This window comes from Castor canadensis, chromosome 7, assembly GCF_047511655.1.
Source record: "Castor canadensis chromosome 7, mCasCan1.hap1v2, whole genome shotgun sequence".
NCBI classification, from domain to species: Eukaryota; Metazoa; Chordata; class Mammalia; order Rodentia; family Castoridae; genus Castor; species Castor canadensis.
In genome coordinates, this window is record NC_133392.1 from 41,292,070 (window position 1) to 41,312,376 (window position 20,307).

At 41.0% G+C, this 20,307-nt stretch overlaps 1 protein-coding gene across 2 annotated transcripts; it reads left to right on the plus strand.

Moving 5' to 3' along the window:
* Positions 1-441: 441 nt before the first annotated feature.
* Positions 442-15,118, plus strand: Acta2 (actin alpha 2, smooth muscle). Of its 2 annotated transcripts, XM_074078813.1 has the most exons (10): positions 528-638; positions 1,900-1,986; positions 3,462-3,613; positions 4,566-4,694; positions 7,404-7,514; positions 9,222-9,306; positions 9,654-9,815; positions 11,042-11,233; positions 12,303-12,484; positions 14,831-15,118. In XM_074078813.1, exons 3-10 carry the CDS (start codon positions 3,485-3,487, stop codon positions 14,972-14,974), a joined length of 1,134 nt encoding a protein of 377 aa, XP_073934914.1. In that variant the 5' UTR covers positions 528-638; positions 1,900-1,986; positions 3,462-3,484; the 3' UTR covers positions 14,975-15,118. The 2 variants fall into 2 exon arrangements, with proteins under 2 accessions (XP_020026526.1, XP_073934914.1); XM_020170937.2 differs by lacking the exon at positions 1,900-1,986 and having other exon boundaries at positions 442-638.
* The last annotated feature ends 5,189 nt before the right edge of the window (positions 15,119-20,307 follow it).

Below are 20,307 nucleotides of genomic sequence, written 5' to 3' on the forward strand. Positions count from 1 at the left end.
TGATGTTCAAGTTCCTCTTTTTGAAACATGGGCTCCTCAACCTGTCTCTATACTTCAATTCTTATTTCCATCAACTCCGCTCACAGACTCAGTTTATAGACTCTGTGTGGCTACATAGTTACGAGTGATTGAAATAATAACTTTCTTCATTACAGTCCACATTTGTTGGGGAGTTATTTTCTGTTAGTCAAAGGCAGCCATTTTCTGCTTCCAGTTCCTTGGGAAGGAGCCTGAAAGGCCAGCTTGCCAGCAGACTGGCATCTTCTGAGGAATGTGCAAACCATGCCTGCATCTGCCCTGTGACACTTAACCCAGTGTCTCTGGGCATTTCAGCAGTTGTTCAGAAGGCTTGGAGTGTTTATCTCCCACAGGCAGCTGAGCTGCCTCCTGTTTCATGAGCAGAGCAGTGGAATGCAGTGGAAGAGACCCAGACCTCTGGCCACCCAGAGTACAGAGTTTGGTGCTGAGGTCCCTATATGGTTGTGTTAGACTGAACGACCAGATCCAGTCTGTCTTTACTCCTTGTTTGGGAAGCAAGTGGGAGGGGAGCAGACCAAGGGTCTATATAACCCTTCAGCGTTCGACTTCCCTGGACACCACCCACCCAGAGTGGAGAAGCCCAGCCAAGCACCATCAGGGTAAGTGGCACCAGCCCAAGGATGTGACATAGAGATTCCAGAGGCTCTTTTATTACCTAGTGTAGTCAGGCATTGTTTGTAGGAATCTGGAGGGACTTGTTCACTCTGATATTTTTAAATGAGGATTATACTACTAAACAATTATAGCTTTTATCACTCATGATTTAACATTAAAGACAAGCCTGACATGCAACTTGTTTTAGTAGAAGAGGTGGAGAGGGAGATGGAGTCAATTTTAATTCATGCTTGTAGCCTATAAAATCTGTTTATGCTAAACCAATGGCCAGGATCCTGTAGTCCATAATAGGGGTGATATCTAACTCTTTGTAGTAAGTTATACATTTACTTGTATTTAGGCACTGGAAGCTCAGGGATTTGTCTATGATTCAGACTTGGTGTGGGGATCTTTCATTGAACTGTATCTATGGTACAGGTACTGAGTCTGGAAGTAGATGTTAGAAGTGAATAGAAGTCTCGTTGATTTTGCCTGAATTTGTGTATTGCTTGTGAGTTGCTTGGCTCTAAGAAAATGTGTATCTCTAGAGTAAGTAGTGCATGTGAACTTGCTTGTTAGGCTCTGCATCATTGGTCATTTGCAGCAGACCACAGCAACCAATTTAGTTTTTCTCTGCATAGAAGGAAGAAAAAGCAAACCTCTCATCTGACAGCTGTGTGTGTCCCAGCCAGGGAAGGTCTGGTTTGCATTTCTCTCAGACTCAAGCTCCTCACAGCCTGGTGAGGCAAATGTTACTATGGAGCCAGCTCTGCCATCCCAGGCTGGACCTCACTGTAACAAGGGACTGGGCAGTTTTAGCTGGGACTGGAGTTTTCAGTCTGAGATTTTCCTTCCATTTTCTGACTCATGACTAAATATGGTTTGTGTTTCAAGATGAACGAGCTGGGAACTATGCTGTCTTTTTCCCCTCCCCTCCCACTAACTACTCATTTTTGGCACAAGATGTATTCTACTGACTGGAGCAAACCCCTTGACCCGGGTGAAGTTCCAAAAGCAGACACTGGAGCAAGAGAGTTTTACCTAATTAGGAAATGCTTTGCTCCAAACCAAGCTGCTCATTCAGGTTAGATAAGAGTTGGAAATACTGAGCCAGCTCCCTCCCTGGACACACAGAGACTTTTTTCTTTAATAACAGTGCTCCTTTTAGAGATTATGAAATTCTTCCCAGACATTTTTTTGCCAAGTACAAATATGTTTACTAAATTTTGAGATTTTTTTTCTGCATTTTTGTTCATGCTGGTCTAGCATATATGAAGTTCTTCTCTGGAAGTTCTGCATATTTGAGATGGTGCAGCCTTGATTTTGTGGAAATGGTCTGGCTGAACTCCAATTGTAAGACTTACTTTCTTTTCCTATCTCCCAGAAGTTTCCTTTAAAGAATTTCCCTTTCTACCTATGTATGGATCTGCAATGAAAATCTGGGCTGGGAATGAGGCACTTGGCTACCATGTGCAATATACCCTATATTTTGATCCCCAGCACCACAAAAAAGAATAAAAGAGAATCTTGCTCAACTTGAAATCCTAAGTGAGATCTCAGTACCATCAAAGCCAGTTAGAGGACCCTAAGCATCCTTCTCTTCACAGAACATTTCTATCTAATTCTGTTTGGAGAAATGGAAAGAATACTGGACTGAGAGTCAAGGGTTGGGGGTGGGGACTCTGATTCCAATGCCCTGTATACTGGTTAACAAATCACTTCCTCTAGGATTTCTCACTTGTAGAAATCAGAGCTTCAGATGAAACTGTTCTCTTATTGGAGATCTTCAATTACACCATTTGTAATTTGATGTATCTGGTTCAGCTTTCCCAATTTTATCAAAGAATCCAAGCTTAAATAAGTGGATTATTTAAAATATTGTTTTATAAGCAAAGGGGTATGTGCTCTTGACATAACTAAAGAAGATAACTAAAAACACCCATCACTTCAAAATAATCCCAGTCAATATCTTAGTAAATAAGTAATCTTTTTGCATAAAATCCATTTTAATGGGATCATTCAGTGCTACATTCTCTAAATTATTATTCTTAACTAAGAATGTGTTGAGAGCTTATCCTTTTACTTATCTTTCTTAATAGCAGCAAATATTCTACTACTTGATGTGCAAATCATCATACTCATCTTGCTGATTGGACTTTTATTTAACAGTGACTTTTGCTAATGAAAAATAATTGTGACCTCTAAATGTTAAGAACTATTTCAGAAAACTTTGTCTCATTTTAATGTTTGAGAGCAAAAATCTTCTGTATCCAAAAGAGATTTTTCTTTTAAACATATACATTCAGCACTTAAACACTTAAACATTTCTAAATTTTCAATGCTGCCCATCACTCAAAATTTACCTTTTTGAAAAAAATTTAAAAAGTTATAACATATCTGAAAAGAAATATGAGTTTGGGTTGATACAGACTGAAAATTCTAGTTCTTTACAATACAGCAAGCAACTTGACCCTGTGAAGATCTGGTTTAATAGTATGGAATTTCCATCTAAATGTAGAACTGTGTTCTACAATTTCTTCATTCATTTACTTGCTCAACCTGTCTTTAAAATGCTAGTAAAAACCTGTGATATGCCAGGCATTACACTGAGAGCCAGTGGAATTAACAAGGCCAGAGTTTCAGCTTGCCAAAAGTCTATAGCCTAATGAAAATACTTTAAGATAAAGGATGTGTTAAATTAGAGTCAGGAGAGCCTTCAGCTAGAAGAACAGAGGAGAGGCCCCAAGTCCAGTACAGAGATAGGAGTGGTCAGGTAAGTGCTTGACAACTCTGTTACAGCTGGGGCTGCTTCCTCTTGTTTTCTGTAGAACCCTGTAAAGCAGCTATAGCTATGTGTGAAGAAGAGGACAGCACTGCCCTGGTGTGTGACAATGGTTCTGGGCTCTGTAAGGCCGGCTTTGCTGGGGATGATGCTCCCAGGGCTGTTTTCCCATCTATTGTGGGACGTCCCAGACATCAGGTAAGCAAAATTCTTAGTGAAACAGAGAGCAAGGCAATTGAGTGGATCCCTCTATGTGCATGTGTATCCATTGAGTGTCTATTGTCCTTTACCCAGAAGTTATGCAAACTTGTGAAAAAATATTTCTATGCTGGACTGGGGTGTAGCTCAGTGACAAATGCTTACTTAGCAAATGCAAGGTCCTAGGTTTGATGTCCAGCAAAAATGCAAAAGAAAATACGATATATATTATATGAAAATTTGATATATACATATATATTTGTCTGTGGTGAAAGTCCAAAAGTAATTACTTTTAGACTCTATATTACTCTATATTACTCCATAAAATATATAGATTATTTGGTGGGTGATTATCAGATATGAAGTTTGCCCCTTTTTCAAATATCCTTTTTGTCTAAATATCATCATCATCATCACCAAAAATACAAGTTATCCTGATGCGGTGTGGAACTAACCACTAGGAACCAAGTATCAGTGTTTATTTGTACATGTAATGCTTATGATAAGAAAATAAAATTCATATGCTTTTGGGTGGGTGACAATTTTAAAAGTATTGTTTAATTAATTTTCAAGAGGAAAATGGCATTTAAGTGGCATGTAAAATTTCATACCTTCTTTCGGATATTGTTAGGAGCCAAAACTGTGCTAGACAATTTGCTAGAGTGATTAGGACAGTCATGATCTCTGCCCTAACACAGCTCATCAAAGAACACAGGAGATAAAAAACAGTGTAAAGCTACCTCTCTCACTCATCTCCTGCAATCTGGAGGCTGATTCAGGTGTATTTCCAATCAACTAAAGGAGTGACCATAGAGACAAGACAACTCATTACATTGTTGCTATTACCAAAAGAGGAACTTTTTATTCATTGATTTAAGCCCTTTGTGATTTGATTGTAATCAACGCACAAGCTTTGGGGGAGGCTGACATGTAATATGTTGAACCTTTTTAGGGTGTGATGGTGGGAATGGGACAAAAAGACAGCTATGTGGGGGATGAAGCGCAGAGCAAAAGAGGAATCCTGACCTTGAAGTACCCGATAGAACACGGCATCATCACCAACTGGGACGACATGGAAAAGGTACCAGGACATTTGCTACAGGTTGAGTTCTCAGAATGCAAAATTCCACTGGCCTCTGATTCAAAATAACATGTTGCAACATGCTTCTGTGGGAAAAATAACTGGCTTCCATTGTTCACTCGCACTTTTATCTATTAATACTTATTCTGGATTATTATTCACTGAAAAAACAATGGTGGGATTTCTTTTTTTTAAAGGAATACCTTTCCTATCAGTGTTTATAAACTAATTAGAGGGAGATACCTTTCCTATCAGTGTTTATAAACTAATTAGAGGGAGAGCCCTTTGCTTGTGGTGGGAATTAATAGTCTAACGCTCACATCAGCCAGACCGCCCTCTAGGATGGAGCACCTCATGATTGTCAGCCCATAGAATGGACACTCTGTGCTCATTAGTTGCTACATGGCTACCAGGTGCAATTTGGCTAAAGAGGAGTTGAAACACTGGGAATGACTTTAACCAGTCCATTCTCGAAAGTTTTTCATTAACTCATCCTGAGCAGTTTTTTTCCGTTACTTGTTTTGTAAGATTTTTTAGTCTTCACAGTTGAAAAGGGAAGTATAACACTGTGGATTTTCCTGAGAGGTCCTCAACAATCATAGCTGATGAAGTTTTAAAATAAATTTTTAAAAAATTGTCTGTGTGTTACATTAAGTAAAATCTTATCTCTCAGGTATTTATAGAAGAGCTAATGAAGAAAATAGATGACGCTAGGATCTTAATGTTTGTTCTTAGGCATATTGGAACTAGCAGTAGTCAGAGAAATTGCAGAAGGAATGATGGGAAGAAAGTGACATAAAGTTTTAGATGCAACAAAATGTATTAGAACCTTAGGTGTGGTTAATCTGACTCTGGGTTGATGAGACTGCAGTTTGCTCTGTGGAGAAGACATTAATATCAATGAGAAAATTCTCTTTAAGGGTTTCTTCAGAGAGCCCATGGCATTTTGGGATGGATGCATCCTGTTGAGAGATTATTAGGATGAAAAAAAATCCTCATTTCTAACATCTAAATTCGAAGTATATCCTGGAGAGGAGAGGGACAGGGAAGGAGAAGGGAGGTAGGGAGTGGGGGGAGAGGGATATAGAGATGTAAGGAGGAAAGGATTGGATGTTTCAGGATAACCATAATATATAAAATGTGACTGGCTGGGTTTTTTGAGTGCTCATTTGTCTTTACATTTTAAACAAGAGTTGTGGCTGGCACCGTGGCTTAGCTGGTTAAAGCACCTGTCTAGCAGTAAACAAGAGTTGTTATCCAATAGAACTTGTAGTTGACAGACTGAGGGTGAAGGTCTTGTCTTTGGGAGCAGCCACCCACTCATCCTCACTCTGTTCCTGAAGAATGATGAAGTCAGTTCCAAGGTTCCCAAACCACACTGCCCAGTTCTGCCCTTTCTTCACTTTATCCCATCAAAGGAGCAGCACATCAGGTATCTTCTTTCAGGAAACCACAAATTCAAAAACAAGGAAACTAGAACAAGATAGAGTCTTAAAAGTACTTCTTAGTGTTGCTAATTTGTAAACTTTCCTCAGCCATTCTTGTTTTATTGTTTTAATTTCAGGTGAATCTAGTATTCCTGGTGCTGGTGGAGAACTTCATGCTATTAAAGACTAATTCATGTAGCCTTTTTTACAATCATGTTTTCTTTCTGGCATCCAGGGATTAAAGAGGTGCTCAGCTGTAATCCTAGCTACTAAGAAGGCAGAGATCAGGAGGATGGAGGTTCAAAGCCAACCCAGGCAAATAGTTCTTGAGACCCTATGTAGAAAAAACCCATCCTAAAAAAGGGATGGTGGAGTGGCTCAAGATGTAGGTCCTGAGTTCAATTCCCAGTACCAGGAAAAAAAAAAGAGGGTGCTCAACCACAACCATAGAGCAGAGTACATCCACACAAATACATCACAGACAGACAGGCACAGGCAGTTTTGGAAACATCCGAATGCCAGATGTCTGGCCCTGAGTGGAAAGTCAAGACTGTGCCAACAGAGGCTGTTTCTCCAGACTTGGAGTGCAGAGGCAGGTGGAAGCCAGAGGCAGGAGGCTTGTTCTCTTCTCCGAGTACAAAGGGCAATTTCTCTAGAAGCATTAAAAGTGACAATTAGGTTTTCAGGTGAGCTTCATTTGTTCATTTACATATGCACTCATTTGTCCCTTCATATACTAAACTAAATCATTCTCCCATGATTTATTAACTAAAATGGAAGGAGAGGGTAATGAACATAGAGATAAATAATAATAACATTTATTTTGGACTGGGTACTGGGCTGACTAGTAACTCTAGGGTAATCTTATTTGATTGCACAAAGACCCAATGAGGTATACTAATCATTTTAATCTTCACATTACCTGTAGTGAGACTGAAGCTAAGAAGAGTTAAAAACTTGCTAAGCTTACACAGCCAAGAAGTAGCAGAGCTGAGGTTTGAGCTCACATTTGATGAGAGCCTGTGTCTTTGACCACTATGCCATCCTGCTTCACAGTCCTGGGTTTAGGACTTTGCTCAGTCACTTGCTGGATGTGAATCCTTATGCAATGCATTCACACTCGGAGCTTCAGTGTCTGCATCTTCCAGACACGGGCACATAAGAGGACTGGTGACATTTCATTTGGTCCTGGTTTTGTTTAGCCTATTCTGGTTCCTTTTCAGGATCTGCAGTGCTCCACAACATCACACATTGTGTTTCTCCTCTTTTCCCTGCTTGCTAGATCTGGCACCACTCCTTCTACAATGAGCTCCGTGTTGCCCCTGAAGAGCATCCAACCCTGCTCACTGAGGCACCCCTAAACCCCAAGGCGAACCGGGAGAAAATGACCCAGGTAAATATTCACTCCAGCATCTAGCACTGCTGGGTTTGGGGAAAGGCTGTTAGAATGGGGCTGTGCAGGACAGCTACGAGAAGGCCCCATTCAGCAGTCCACCAACAGACTGACCACTTTCCCTAAATTTGGGAACTCCAAAGGATAGGGATATCTTAATGGCATGCACATTCTTACTGAAAAAAACAGGCCTTGTACCTCCAAGAGCAGTAGGCAAGGTAAAAGATTTAATTGAGGATGGGACATGGTTAAGGTAGAAACTTGTAATGAGAAGTCATTTGAAAATGCATTTTAACATATATAGTAGGAATTAGGTTCTGCAATGTGACACATCTAGGTTTGAAATCTGGATCTGTCATTTATTGGCTACGTAAAGAGCCCACTTACTTTCTGAGAACCTCAGTTTCCTTGCCCACTATTTGGGAATAATATTAACATTATTTTTCAAAGAACTGGCATGAAGACTAACAATGCAAAATGAGTATCATGATATAACTATCTAACAAGTAACAGTTCCTATTGTCCTTAAATCCTAACAACATGAAGCAGAAACTATCATTATCTGATTGTTTAAATGAAGAAATCAGGGCCCAGGTGCAATAAGTGATTTTTGTAAGTTCATACAGCTAGAAGTGGCAAAGCTCAAAATGGTCTTTTGTCCCTGGAGAGTTATAACTGTAAATCCTGCAGAGCCCTTTCCTCAGAAGAGTTCTTGGTGCTTACATCAACACACCTGCAGTTCTTCTCCTCAGGACAGCATCCGTGGGTCAGGGAATCACTCCACCAGCAAGTGTTGCTGTTTCTGATGACAGTTATTGTTCCTGTTTATTGTGTGAAGGCCATCAAATGGTTGAGAATTATGATTGCCTAGCAAACGTCAAACATTCTGCTCCATAAACTAGGGAAGGTCTTCCAGATGGAGAAGTGAAGGGCCTCGGACATATTCCAAGGCATGAATGACCTGGAGTGGCTCTGGTTCTAATCTTGACCTTGAACTGCTTGAGTTGGGGCAGTGGCACTCACATGTGGCTGTCTGACACCAGAATGCACTTCCTGTCTGCAGGAATCAGATCCCCCCACCACAGCAAGAGCAGCCTGATTCCAGGGCCAGAATTGACTCAACAATTGCATGAAAAAGCAGAGCAGATTGAATGGAACCTCAGACAGATCACAGAATCAGGGCTATTCTCAACCATTCTGAGCACTGGGTTTAGAAGTTCTCTTTATGTCAGAGAAATCAAAACCTGAGTATTGTTATTTTCTTTTGGTTTTGTTATAGTTAATAAGTTTTAGACTGTCTACCCTGAGAGCTAATCTAGTCCAAATCCTTCCTTCAGTTATAGCTGAGTGACCTGGAATAAAGCTCACATCAATCGACTACTAGTTCAGTGAAATTATGCCAGGTCACATTCAAGTCAGAACTGGGTCTAGGACCAGAAGCTAGACTCTCTGTGCCTTTGGCTGGGTCCTGTGTGCACACTGCTTCTTTCCCTCCCTATCCCATCAGAACACCAATGTGATGGTCTCTCCATTCCACCTTCATTTCATCTCTTTGAGTGACCTGGGCAGCCTTGGCTCTCCTTTACACTGTTCTCTTCTGCTCAGAGCCAGGCAGGCCCATCTGCATCCAGCAACAAAATGTGCTCTCTTGAACATTTTTTGTAAGATTGCCAACATCACTCACTTAGCTGTTTGGATTGCTTTCAGATCATGTTTGAGACCTTCAATGTCCCAGCCATGTATGTGGCTATTCAGGCGGTGCTGTCCCTCTATGCCTCTGGACGTACAACTGGTAAGTGACTAGGAAGAGTGGAAGCCTTAATTAAATGACTATAGCAGAAGATATGGGATTCGGCAGTTATAAATGTGTGGATTGTGACAGACAACGGGTGAGTTAGAATTGACAGGGCTGATCTCAGACCTTCTTACCTTTTTAAAATAAGCCCAAGTCTTCTTATTTCTAGCCAGATCCTCCCCAAGTCTTGTGCAACTTTATCTCTCCTATGAAATGGCCTTTTTCTTTCTTTCAAACAAGAGACTTAAGAATCCCCTCTTCCCCAAGAGTTCCTTCCACTAGATAAGCAAGTGACCACATGCCAGGTGCTGTGGTGACTTTTATCATCACCAATTATCCCCCAGGCATTGTGCTGGACTCTGGAGATGGTGTCACCCACAATGTGCCCATCTATGAGGGCTATGCCCTGCCCCATGCTATCATGCGTCTGGACCTGGCTGGCCGAGATCTAACTGACTACCTCATGAAGATCCTGACCGAGCGTGGCTACTCCTTTGTGACTACTGGTGAGGCCTGTGGGAGACAATGGGAAGGGCGTGGAGGACAGTGTGTTATTCACAGCAATTTATAGTACCCTGTGATTATCTCAGAAGATGATGGGATGGAGACTTGCCAATGGCAAGGTCTGACTATTGCACACAGCAAAGAACAGACTTTTTTTTGCTATGTGAAATTGCAAACTCATCATATTGTTTCCTTGAGGGAACAGTTACAGTTGTTGCATCATCTACTGTAGTGAGCTAGCAAGAGGTGGGGTATTTTTGTATGTGTGTGTTCTTTGCTGTGCTGCAGATCAGATCTTGTGCCTACTAGGCAAGTGTTCTCTCACTGAGCTACACCCTAGTTGAGTATTTTTAAATCTCCTGCATTAGCAAATAGAAAAAAAGAACATGAAGAATCCGAACATATAATGGTGTAGTCATTGGCAAATTTTGTAGACATCTAAATAGGATTTGAATCCCAAATTACCCACTAACTGTGTGACTTTGGACAAATTTACCAACCTTGCTAAGCCACAGTCTCTTCATCTATAAAATGAAAATAATCATGGATTTCATCTCCCATGATTATTATGAGCATGAAGTAAGATAATGTATGTGGAATACCTGGCATACTATAATCATGCAATAATTGTTGGCTGTTATTAAAACAAACCCAGCAGGCAGGTACATGTGTCTTTAGTCAGTGCCGGTGTCATTCCACAAGAGAGCAGTGTCACACATTGTTTGAAACAGGATAACATCAGTGCCAATGCCTCTAGCTACCTGCACAACCTCAAGAATTTGGCATTGGCCAGTGTTTCAGGTTTCTGGACATGCCTGAGACTTGTCCTAGGCTCTGTGTGTGAGCCCTGATGATTTTTTGCGGTATGAAGTTGAATTAATTTCATTCTTGCTTCCCAAAACACCTTCAAAAGACTCCCAGGGGCTCCAATGTAAACAATAGCTTAGAACATCACAGCACAGGACTCTTAAGGCAACTGTCTGCCCACTTCTTCCATATCTTCTTCTGTATGTGCTGGTCCTAAACCAGCAACCTGCTCTTTCTGAAAACTGCTGAGTGTGCCAAGGGTTTGAGCAGCAGTCTATCTAGGTCAGGCACCAAGCTTCTCAGGCTTTTAGAAAACTCTAGTTCCAGAAGAGTTGACTTAGTATAAGACTGAAGTGGGCAGGTGGATCTTTAGCACCTGTGCCAACCCTGACTCTGCCATATGTTTGTTTCTTCTTGACAGCTGAACGTGAGATTGTCCGGGACATCAAGGAGAAGCTGTGCTACGTAGCTCTGGACTTTGAAAATGAGATGGCCACTGCTGCATCCTCCTCTTCCCTGGAAAAGAGCTATGAGCTGCCTGATGGACAGGTGATCACCATTGGCAACGAACGCTTCCGCTGCCCAGAGACCCTGTTTCAGCCGTCTTTCATCGGTAGGCAGTAGGGAGGGGAGTCATCCTATTCTTCTGTCTCCAGCCAGATTTGGTTACCAGGGTCCTTCTACAAGTGGAGACCTATGTTAGAAGCCCAAGACCAAAACCATTTCTAAACTAGGGAAAGTGAATGTGTCACATTTTCAAGATGAGAAAATTTAAGGAGTTTTCTTCCTAGGAAAACATTCTACTTCGTATTCAAGTAAAGAAAATTATGGGCATATGGTGAAAAATAAATATTGCCTGTGCTTAGGACAGAATGGAGTCACAGGGATGGTTGTGGAAGATGTGCTGAGAGTTTGGGAATGGTGGGGCAAAGAAAAATGGAGGAGCAGGGAGTCTGTCCCACATTAGCATTGACTTTGGGAAAACAGGTTGCATAATTGTTTACAGAGGCAAGCTCTTGGGGCTGAGTTTGAGACTTTGCTCTTTGGAAAATCCCCAAGCCTTAGTTTCCATGTATATAAAATGAAGATTGTAATAGTACCTATGTAGTAGGTTAGCTTAGTCCGGTGCTTGGCACAAAGAAGCCTTAATAATTATGCATTGTTGATAATTAGTAATTACACAGAATTATAATTACTATTAGTTTATGCCTCTAGGGTCATCTAGGGGTTTTCCCCAAAAGATCCACATCAGAAATTAACAAAAAATAATCAGATAAAATATTACCAAGATTAAAAAATTAGTCTTTGTTCAAATAGGGCAAAATGTTTTTCGGAAGATTCAACACCATTCCGCTTTAGAAGGAATGCAAGGCAGCTGCGACAGACAGGAGGGAGTTCTGAGCAATGGCTGTGACATTGACCTAGCATGGAACCTAGGAATCTGGAAGCTTTGTCCTTTTTTTAAGCCATACATAGCAGAATCTGTTTTTAAAATATCCATGCTAGCATGGCTTCCTCATTACATGGGAGGCAGGAGGACATGGACCATGGGTGGTTTCTAGATTATTATGCCTGCCTAGCCTCATCAGTGTAAGGTAATCCAGTTGCTCAAATCTAGTTTTCTGTGTCGAACCTGAGTTTTATCCACCACACAAGAACCATGGTTTGTGTCTCTCTTCTAGGGATGGAGTCAGCTGGCATCCATGAAACCACCTACAACAGCATCATGAAGTGTGACATTGACATCAGGAAGGATCTCTATGCTAACAATGTCCTCTCAGGGGGCACCACCATGTACCCAGGCATTGCCGACCGGATGCAGAAGGAGATCACAGCCCTCGCACCCAGCACCATGAAGATCAAGGTATTGTTCAATGATAGACCCATGGCTGTACTACCAGCAATGCCAACGCTATACGCAGATGTAAAGGACTATCTGAGGGCATATCTTGGTCACATATACTCATGTGTTGTAGATGTAAGTAGTGGGTAAAAATCCACACGTTCCATACTTTATATACAATTCAATCCACTTCACAAGGGAATCTGCATTATCTTATACAAAATTTGATATATATTTACCTTGTTCATCAACAACTTCCAGTAGCTGCAATCAAGGACAACAGAGCTCCCCATGCATCCATAGCTCTTTAGAACATTTATTTTGTAGTTTTTCCTTATCACAAAAATAGTTTATCTTCCTTGTAAAACATTAATAAGGCTGAACCAGACATTTCTAAAGCAGTTTAAACCCTGTAGATTTAATAGTTTCACTATTAAATGTGACCACATCTCAGTGGGCAGAAATTAAAGTTCTTTCTTCATCTCTCTGTCTGGCACCCCTTTTGATACAGTTGTTCAAAAGCACAGAATGACTCCAGCATAACCAGACTCATTCCCTGAGCTACCCAGGGTTCATCTATATGGTGTGCATTTTGAATTTCAAGTAAGAGAACTCAAAGATTAAATGGAGATTATTCCTCTGAAGAGATGCTTATCTGTGGCTGGTGACTTGTCAAAAGGCTCTTATCACTCTCTAAGATCAGATGACCAAGCTGTAACGCTCTGACCCAGAAAGGGTCTGTCGCAGAAAGAAGAAGGGGCAATTTTAGTGCAGGTCACACACATGAGAGGCACTCAAACAAGTTCTCTGTTCTTTGCACTCTTTCATCTATTTTTTTTCTCCAAAATAAGCCCTGCTTTAAAAGAGTCAATAAAGAGAGGGCAGAGAGTGTTGTTTTCTGAAGGGCTTGTGTTTTTTGAATGCTTGTCTGATGAGCTTGCATTCCCTCTCAACCCCCGCCACACACGCACATACACACACACACACACACACACACACACACACACACACACACACACACACAATGGAGGGAGGGGATGAAGCCAGCCCTTGGGCACTCTGCACAGCCAACCTAGCTGAGGATATAAAACAGAAAGAGGTTGCAGTTAGAGTTAGGCAATTCCCAGTTCTCCACTTCTTGAATAGAAATGAAACTCCAGGTCCCATTGTGGTGAGAGAGGAAGAGAACCATTAAAACCTGGAATACTAGGATGACATATTTAGTGAAAATGAAACTGGGTGAGGTGTTTAGGGAACTCCCTGTACTATCTTTGCAACTTTCATAGAAACCTAAAATTATACTTCCAGCCACCAAAAAAGTTTATTTCTAAAACAAAACAAAACAAAATAATTGGGAGCTCCCAGATTTGACTATGAGACCTGACACTAATGTGATTAAATGTGACCAGTTACTTATACTTCTCTCAGTCTGTTTCCTCACCTGTAATATAGGAAAAATTTAATATTTACTCTTCAAGATGGTTATGAGAACTAAATGAGAAAGTATATGTGAACTACTTAGCACAAGTCTGATACACAGTAAGAGCTCAGTTAGTGTCAGCTATTTGCATTAAGAAACAATAAATGTTCAACCAGAGTTTGGGGTAAACAGAAAGTCAACCCTTTAACCACAATTTCAGGAACACCCAGTCTGTTGGCTGAAGTGCCCATTGCTGCGCAAGAATCCACATCGGGAGTGGAATTTGGCATTGCTCAGCTTTAGCTCTTTTTTGAGTTGCTGCAGGTGGATAAACCCTTGGCCTGACGCACTGCTCTGTGTCTGAGCCATTCATTTACTGAAGAAGCATAGCATTATCTTGTAAGTTAGGCCTGGGCCCTGGGTATGGCATTAATGGGACCCATGCCAGGGGAACGTTCATTCCAACTGGAGACTCCGAGTCCCCTGGTGGCAGACAGTTTTAGAGAGCAGCCATCAACTTGATCAGGTAGAAGAACAGTTGTGTAGTCAGTTCTGACACAGTCTACTCAGAAAATGCTCATGTTTGTTTCTACAGTGAGAGGGTCATGCTGAGCTCTGAGGCTACTTTGCTAAATGAGAGGCTTTGTCAGGGCTCCTTTGTGGAGGCCACCACAGCCCTGTCACCCACTTTTAGTTTGCTCAATGATGTGTGGAGGAGTTAGGGATGGTTTGGAATAGATTGAATGAAAGAAGCCAGAAAAACAAATGTACTCACGGAAGGATCTCTAAACTCATGGCTCTTCACTGCCCCTTGTCATCTAACAGCAAGTAGTGTCCCTACTACATTAAAAAAAAATGCACCAAGTCTAGGAAATTTGTGTCATGATAGGGCACCCAGGCACTGCTTCATGGCACTAATGCCCTTTCTTTCTCACACTGATCAACAGATCATTGCCCCTCCGGAGCGCAAGTACTCTGTCTGGATTGGTGGCTCCATCCTGGCCTCTCTGTCCACCTTCCAGCAGATGTGGATCAGCAAACAGGAGTATGATGAAGCTGGGCCCTCCATTGTCCACCGCAAATGTTTCTAAGACACCTCCCTACTCTCTGTCTTATCTCTATCACACAACTGTGAATGTTTCTGTGCCTTCATTTCCTTTCCAAATCATTCCTAGCCAAAGCTCTGCCTTGTTACCTATGTGTTTTTTAATAAATCTGAAATATGCTACCTGTAACCTCTAGCCTTGGCCTCTGATCAACATCTCCCTGATCACTTACTTCTCTTAGGTTGACCTCATCCATTACACGTTGACTCCCTCTAGTGTCCATGAAGGACAGGACATCACTAAGTTGGGCATGCTTGCCAGTCAATGGTTAGCTTACATTAACATGGCAAGCTCCACCTAACTGCTGTAACGAGAAGATGAAAAAATAAAGGGTGTGACTAGGAAAACCCACACTGACTTCACAACTTCCTGAGAGATTATATTACTTTACAGTCTTGTAACTCCAGTTCTGATAGACTGCTGAAGACAAAACCAAGAATCTTGTATACATTTAAAATTTTGTAAACAATTGTATTTATTAAAATCATATCTTTTATAATAAAACACACATATATGCATGCATATGCATGTGTGACTCTTAACATACAAGGTGTCACTTATTTTTTGGCCATACTAGGGTTTGAACTCAGGGCCTTGTGCTTGCTAGGCAAGCATTCTACCATTTGAGCCACTTGGATTTTTAATTTATTTTTCAGATAGCGTCTTGCACTTTTTACCCCAGACTGCATCAGCATACCTGATAATCCTCATACCTTGCCTCTCACTTAACAGGATTACAGTTGTGAATCACTACACCAATTTGCTTTTTGAGATTGGATCTCATTAACTTTTGCCTGGGCCGATCTCAAATGTTGAGATCCTCCCATCTCTGCCTCCTGCATAGCTGGGACTACAGGCATGAACCAACATGCTCAGCCCAAGGTATGACTTTTGATATGTATTATACATTAAACCTATTTAAAGAAGATGTAACTTTTAAGTTTATTGGGTTTTAAAACTTAGATTGGAAAAAACACTGCTTTAAAATCTCACTGTACACCTTGACCATTTGTCTTCCTTCTTTTTGTCAATAGTTGTCTCTATGAAGGATGTTATGGATATATTCACACCAGGAGGGATGGGAGAAATGGAGACACTTTCTAGGAATCAGTAGTGTCAATCATCACACAATGATGTACACATCTCCAATTTGTTCTTCAGAAGTGTGAGAAAGTATCATCAGTCTATTTTATAGATAAGGATACTGAGGTTGCTGCAGAATGGTAATTATATAAGAGAGCTACCAACTTCATCTGTCCCTTTGCCCACCTGGCCTGGGAGGTAGAAGTACAAAGATGTAAAAAGTCACCTTCTCTGCCCTGGGGTCTCAGTCTTTTCTGTCTAGATTCTTCCCTTCCTCAGGAGTCCCCCAGCTACAAGCTGCTTGTCTTTTATGAATGACCAAGCTGAGACAGCCGTCAGTTGTCCTGAAATGTGAGGAATGCTCTATTTATGACAGCACCTCACAGCAGAGATCCTGGGGCCCAGGAGTCATTGCCTGTTTGGTCCAGAAAAACCAAAACTTTCCTAGTCTGCTTTGATCTTGTAGCCCAGTAGAAAGAATACTGCATGACCAGATGCCGTGTCGCCCTCTTTGTTTTAGAATGTCTTACCCTACAAGAGTCCCGTGGATTTGGTGTTGCCACTGCCTTCTTACAGATGAGTGACTAAGTCTTTAAGTGGTAAGAGAATTGTACTGTCATGGTCCTGGCAGAGGTGATACTAGCTTGCAGTACTTGAGCTTGGCTACAAACCCACATTCTTAAATGTTAGCCCAGCATTTCCCAAACTACTGGCCACACAGGCCAACCTCATCAGGGCTCCTTTTGAATGTGCAAATTTGTGGGCACATTCAATCTCCACTAAAATAGGAGTTCTGGAGCTGAGGCTAGGGACTTAGTTTTAATCAGACTTCCCGATGATTCTTAGGCACATCTAAGTGTGAGAATCACTGTGATATGATGGAAGGAAATTTTCCACCTACAAATTCATGCTTACTGGCAAGGGCATTACATAGCCACTAGACTTTAATTCAGGGATTAGTGTACAGCTACTGTGACCATATCATCATTTACTTGCAAATTTTCATAATTTAGGCAAAATCCACCAATCGCTCCCGTTATCACCACAAGGTTCACTTGGAAATAACAGATCCTTTGTAGGGGCTGTATTTCATTTTTACCACTAGATGGCACACGATCTCAAGAAGAGTCCATGTTTGGCATAGTGTATCAAAGAATTGGGAACAGACATGTCCTGTGGCAAAAGTCAGGAAAACCAGAACCATCCTCTGACTGACGATTGGTGAAGTGTTCATTTCATGTGAACTAACCAGCTGAAGTGACTAATCATTGTCCTCCTCTCAATCACAGAACATTCATTCCTTCCCTGGTTCCACATGATGTCCAATGGCTTGGTGGGCTGAGCTTTCCATGGGTGGCAGAGACCACTTGAGATTCACAGGGTCTCTAGAGAAGATAAGAGCAGCAACATATGCTAGGCATGGTGTCACACACCTGCAATCCCAGCATTTTGAAGGCTAAGGCATGAAGACAGAGAGTTAGAGGCTAACTTGGCTAAATAATGAGACCCAGTCTCAAACAAAACAAAGCAAATACTCCCCAAAAAAGAGAAAAATAAAACAAAACAGAAAACAAACAGCAGCAACATAGGAATGACTGTCTTCTCAATTCTCTTCTCTCCCCAAGAGCAAGCCAGACTCTAAAAGCATGGAAAACTCTTCTGTGAGCACCAATTTCCCATGACAGGCTTTTGAATTTCCTAAGAATGCTGTGAGTTTCTAATTAACATCATGCAGATTTCTCTGTGAGCAGATGTGTGGGGAGAAGCATTATTTAAAAATCATAACTTTCTGTCATCATTGTGGCATCACTTGGGCATCCAGGAAATTCTCTTTAGTACACCTTCCAAAACAGAATTGGAGAAGAATGCCTGATGGTAGAGTGAGGAGGCAGTCTGGGAAAACTCAACTCTGAAGATACTGGAACAGCCAGGATGTTGTTGTTTCACGTCAGATTGAATGATGTCTATTCCTGGGAGAGCCAGGTCAATTGAAGTGCTGACTAAAGAGCACTCATTATGAGCTGGAATAGAGAGGCATGAAGGCAATAGAACAAAGCAAAGTTCTGCATGATGGAAAATAGTCTAGTGAAGAAGACAGACATTTAAAAAAAAAAAAAGTAGACAGGGTACAAAAGAAGAAATACATGAGGTGTGTTCTCCTGTACACCAGAGCTCTAACTAATCTGAGCCAGGGCTCAGGAGAGGCCTCCTGGGGGAAGGGAATAGACTACAATGCTTGAACACTTTCAAACAATAAGGGTTAATCTGGTAATAAGTAAGTAAATGGTGTATGGAGGGTGCTGATATTGGGGAAGTCCACAGAGGGGCATACCCAGGACCGTATATGGGACATATCCAGGCAGAGTTCTGGAGAGGAAAGAGTGTGCTTCACACACGGAACTGAAAAGAGATCTCTTAAGAATTGTACCACACGTGACTTTAGAAGCATGACTGACTTGAGTACAATTCTCCAAAGTAGGATTCATGATATTTGCTCTATAAAATGTCTGTTTTGAGATCAGACACTGATTTCAAATCGTGAAATTTGGTATCTGTGGTTCACTTCCAGCTTCTGAGCATTTTATCTTACAGGTTAATTGAATTCTCTACCCTGTGTCTGGGAAATGAACATCCAAACACTCCAACCCTTCACTAATTTATACATGTAGTTACAGCTGTTCCAGAATGTTCTTGTAGCAACTTCATGCCACACATAGGCTGAAGGGACTACAAGTGACTTTATTTGCCCGTAGGGTTTGCGATGTACACTGTCTTCAAAGAAAATTAATGAAGAAACAGGCTCCTGCATAGTTTAGTTTGTGAAATTTGTTCAGAGACCTCAGTCTCAGGTGTTTTTAAGGAGAAAAATGTTATACCATAGACATTTCTTTTTATAGTAATTTTAGATAATTTTCTATTTCTTTCTCTACACACTTAACTTTGCATCTTATTCCTCTTTTTATTGGATCAATGATTTTTGCCCCTCCTTAGATCTCCCTGCATATGCTATTACCTGTAATTTCCTAAGAAATGGGCTCAAACACATACCTGCAGGCCTTCCTTTACAAAATAGCATTACTTAGGCCAAAAACATATTAAACAGGTAAATTCTCTCCTTAAAATTTAGAACTAGCCCTTGTTCTCAAAAAAAAATCCAAAATAGTTTGTGATTTCAGATGGTATTTCAATCATCTTTCCCCTTATGAGTACATAAACGATTGAATTTAGTGGCAAAAAAAAGAATTTTAGAGTGTTGTTACTGGAGGCTCTTGTTGGTTGTTCTCTCTTCTGTATTTCTACAAACCCAAAGACCTAACTGTCCTTGATAAAATTAAACTCTCTCTCTAAGCATAGTACTTGTGAACTTGACAAAGGCCTGAACAGGTAATCCACATAAGAAGAGTGTGATGAGGGTGAATGACCGCTGGAAGTCTCAGACATCATCATCAACTCTGTTTTATTACTATAATTTGACTTTGAAGAAATTAAGATAATTGTGGAAGGCTGTGTCACAAGCATAATGAGATACTACTTTATCTACTAAGATGGCAATAAAAATTTTAAGATAGAAAAAAGTAATGTTGGCAAGGATGTGAGAAATTGGGATACTTGTATATTACTAGTAGATTATAATATGTTCAGCTGCTGTGAATATCGCCTGAAGGTCCCTCAAAAAGTTAAACATGGACTTACCGTATGACTCAGCAATTCCAGTCCTATATATATATATATTCAAAAGAACTGCAAATAGGCTTTGGAACAAGTACATGCACCAGGTATGGTGGCACACATTTCTAATTCCAGTGCCTGGGAGACTGGGGCAGGGAGATCATAAGTTGGAGGCCATCCTGAGCTACATAGTGAGTTAAGAATAGACGGAGCTACACAGTGAGACCCTGTCTCAAAAAACCAAGGGCTAGGGGATGTAGTTCAATGATAGAGCATGAGACCCTGGTTTTGATCCCCAGCACTGGGAAAACAACAAACAGACAACAAAAACAAGTACATATAATGAATCTTTACAGCTCTCCTACTCATAATTGCCAGAAGGTGTACAGAGCCCAAATGTGCACCAAGGGATGAATGAACAATGTTAACCACAAAAAAGAATACACACAATGGAATGGTAGTCATAAAATGAACCAAATATTGGTACATGAGACAGGGATAAAACCTTCAAATGTTATGCTAAGCTACACAAAATAGTTCAAGTTATATGATTCTATTTATAGAGA

Excerpts from the sequence above, each read along its gene's own strand:
- Acta2 (XM_020170937.2), top strand. The coding sequence starts at position 3,485 with ATGTGTGAAGAAGAGGACAGCACTGCCCTGGTGTGTGACAATGGTTCT. Across the intron at positions 9,307-9,653 it reads TGCCTCTGGACGTACAACTG|GCATTGTGCTGGACTCTGGA; the intron begins GTAAGTGACTAG and ends ATTATCCCCCAG. Across the intron at positions 11,234-12,302 it reads GTTTCAGCCGTCTTTCATCG|GGATGGAGTCAGCTGGCATC; the intron begins GTAGGCAGTAGG and ends TCTCTCTTCTAG.